This window comes from Micropterus dolomieu, linkage group LG08 (assembly GCF_021292245.1).
Source record: "Micropterus dolomieu isolate WLL.071019.BEF.003 ecotype Adirondacks linkage group LG08, ASM2129224v1, whole genome shotgun sequence".
Lineage (NCBI taxonomy): Eukaryota > Metazoa > Chordata > Actinopteri > Centrarchiformes > Centrarchidae > Micropterus > Micropterus dolomieu.
This window is the reverse complement of record NC_060157.1, coordinates 324,395-327,067: the sequence shown is the minus strand read 5'-3', so window position 1 is coordinate 327,067 and position 2,673 is coordinate 324,395. Positions and strand designations below refer to the sequence as shown.

At 50.2% G+C, this 2,673-nt stretch overlaps 1 protein-coding gene across 1 annotated transcript in view; it reads right to left on the bottom strand.

The window, feature by feature from the left end:
* The window catches only part of plxna3 (plexin A3), a 137,651-nt gene that overhangs the window by 16,501 nt on the left and 118,477 nt on the right, over positions 1 to 2,673 (bottom strand). The window contains exons 24-25 of the mRNA XM_046055385.1: positions 1,432 to 1,666; positions 725 to 867 (exon numbers count right to left, since the gene is read on the bottom strand). Of these exons, the coding sequence (XP_045911341.1) occupies positions 725 to 867; positions 1,432 to 1,666 (378 nt within the window). The remainder of the gene's footprint in view (positions 1 to 724; positions 868 to 1,431; positions 1,667 to 2,673) is intronic.

Genomic DNA, 2,673 nt, shown 5'->3' with positions numbered 1-2,673 from the left:
AAGCTGTACACTCACTACTTTACACTGTTTTATAAGCTGTACGCTTACTACACTGTTCTACCAGCTGTACACTCACCACTTTACACTGTTCTATAAGCTGTACGCTCACTACACTGTTCTACCAGCTGTACACTCACTACTTTTTACTGGAGCAAAGGGTCATTTCTTCCGTGTCGTCACATGAATAGCTAGAATCACATATTTACTAAACTGTGAGGGGTGGATGCACTTTGGTGAGTTACTATACGTATCATGGCAGCAGTTGAACACTTACCTCCTCACTATACTGTCATATTGCCCGACCCTAATTTTCTAAGAAACCTTAATAAATCTAAACCAGAATTCAAATATACAGAAAAACAGGAAATCCTCTTGAAATAAGTGGATTAACCAGAAAGAAAACCTCTGGAGCTGACACCGGCCCGCTGAGAACTCAGCTTCACACTAAAGAAACTTTTTTCTTCCACCCAGAGACTGATCTGCTTTCACACCTAGTTATTAGGATCTGAGAAAATCTAATTCATGGCTGCCGATGCAGAGAACAGAGGCTCAGAGCTTCCTGCTGCGTCCGCTTAATTAAAGCTGCATGGAGGCCCAGACGGCGTAGATACTGAGGAGGGTTGTTCTGTCTCGCTACACAGCTCGTGCTATGTCTGTAATATTCCTGGTGTTTGTTTTCTGTAGAGAAATGTAATGAAGTGATGTCTGAGTGTGCTGTTCGTACGTCCAGCTCTTTGAGGACGGGGTGTTCTTCTATTCCAGGGAACATGACCCTCATGGTGTAGGTCCGGTACTCCAGGAAGGGGATCTTCACTCCGTCCATGTCGTTGGTCAGCTCCTGGATGTCCGTCTGCAGCTCTGCAAACGCTGCAGGGAGGAAGAGGAAAGGCGGTTAACGTCGCTGCTGAACACCTGGACAGATTACAATCTTTGTTTTGACATGAGAGTCTGAGGAACTTTTTAATGTCTCTGAAACTCTGAGGCTCTGTCCACGCCGGCGTTGTAGCTGCATATCAGAACCGATCTCCGTCTGTATTAAAACGACTGAAATTGTAACCGTTCACGTACACTGAGCGTGTGCGTGCTGATGTAATCAGGAAGCAGATTGTCTGCTCTGCAGCTGAAGAAGAAAGTTCTATTGGAGACGAAGGAAGAGCAGCGATGGAGAAGAACCACAGCAGAGATTCCTCTGCACAGAGCGACGGCGAGGTGGAACTGTTACTGAGAGGAAGACGGGAGGACAGAGAGACGGTGGCAGCGGGAAACAGGCTGGGAGTCGACGCAAAGTAAATACGGAGACACGCAGAGGACAAGTGTAGAACAGTAATTTACACAGTACAGAATACTAAGAATAAAACTCTGTCAGCAGCATCGTGTTATTCGTTATAAACAGTAGACACCAACACCACATCCTCACGCTACACAACGTACCCTCCTTGCACTCTAGCGCCACCCGGCTCTCCAGATTATCCATCTGCAGCTGGAGGCGTTTCAGCGTCCGGTCGGCGTCGCGAGTCTTCCTCTTGTAGGCGATGAGCACCGCGATGATCGCGATTAGCAACACGCCTCCGCCAGCTCCGATGCCGATGATGGCGGGAAGCGTCAGGGCGCTGTCGGAGTAGATATGGAGCGTACCCGGGGAATACTCCAGACCGCCGACTAGGATCTACAGAGAGAGAAACAGCAGTGTGACGTTAACAGCTGGGCTGCCCTGGAATCAACATGAAGCGCTCCCTAGCCTCTTTCCTCTCAATTTACACTTTTGGCACGTTCCCACCGCTGCTACCAGCTCGACTCAGCTCGCTTTGGTGACCCGTCCGCTTTCCACTGCAGATATAGCAGCAGAACTGTAAAGACACTAACAGTATTATTATTATTATTATTATTATTATTATTAGGGATGAAACGGCTTTATTCAGTGTGTTTAATGTTTTAATGAGATGGACCTCAGCTCCCGGTAGAAACCTCCTGCCTCCATCACCTGCCAAATGTGCCTCCATCACCTGCCAAATGTGCCTCCATCACCTGCCAAATGTGCCTCCATCACCTGTCAAATGTGCCTCAATCACCTGCCCCAATCACCTGCCAAATGTGCCTCCATCACCTGCCAAATGTGCCTCCATCACCTGCCCCAATCACCTGCCTCCATCACCTGCCTCCATCACCTGCCAAATGTGCCTCCATCACCTGCCAAATGTGCCTCCATCACCTGCCAAATGTGCCTATATCACCTGCCAAATGTGCCTCCATCACCTGCCCCACTCACCTGCCTCCATCACCTGCCTCCATCACCTGCCAAATGTGCCTCCATCACCTGCCCCAATCACCTGCCTCCATCACCTGCCCCAATCACCTGCCTCCATCACCTGCCCCAATCACCTGCCTCCATCACCTGCCCCAATCACCTGCCTCCATCACCTGCCCCAATCACCTGCCCCAATCACCTGTCAAATGTGCCTCCATCACCTGCCCCAATCACCTGCCTCCATCACCTGCCCCAATCACCTGCCTCCATCACCTGCCAAATGTGCCTCCATCACCTGTCAAATGTGCCTCCATCACCTGTCAAATGTGCCTCCATCACCTGCCCCCATCACCTGCCTCCATCACCTGCCTCCATCACCTGCCTCCATCACCTGCCAAATGTGCCTCCATCACCTGCCCCAATCACCT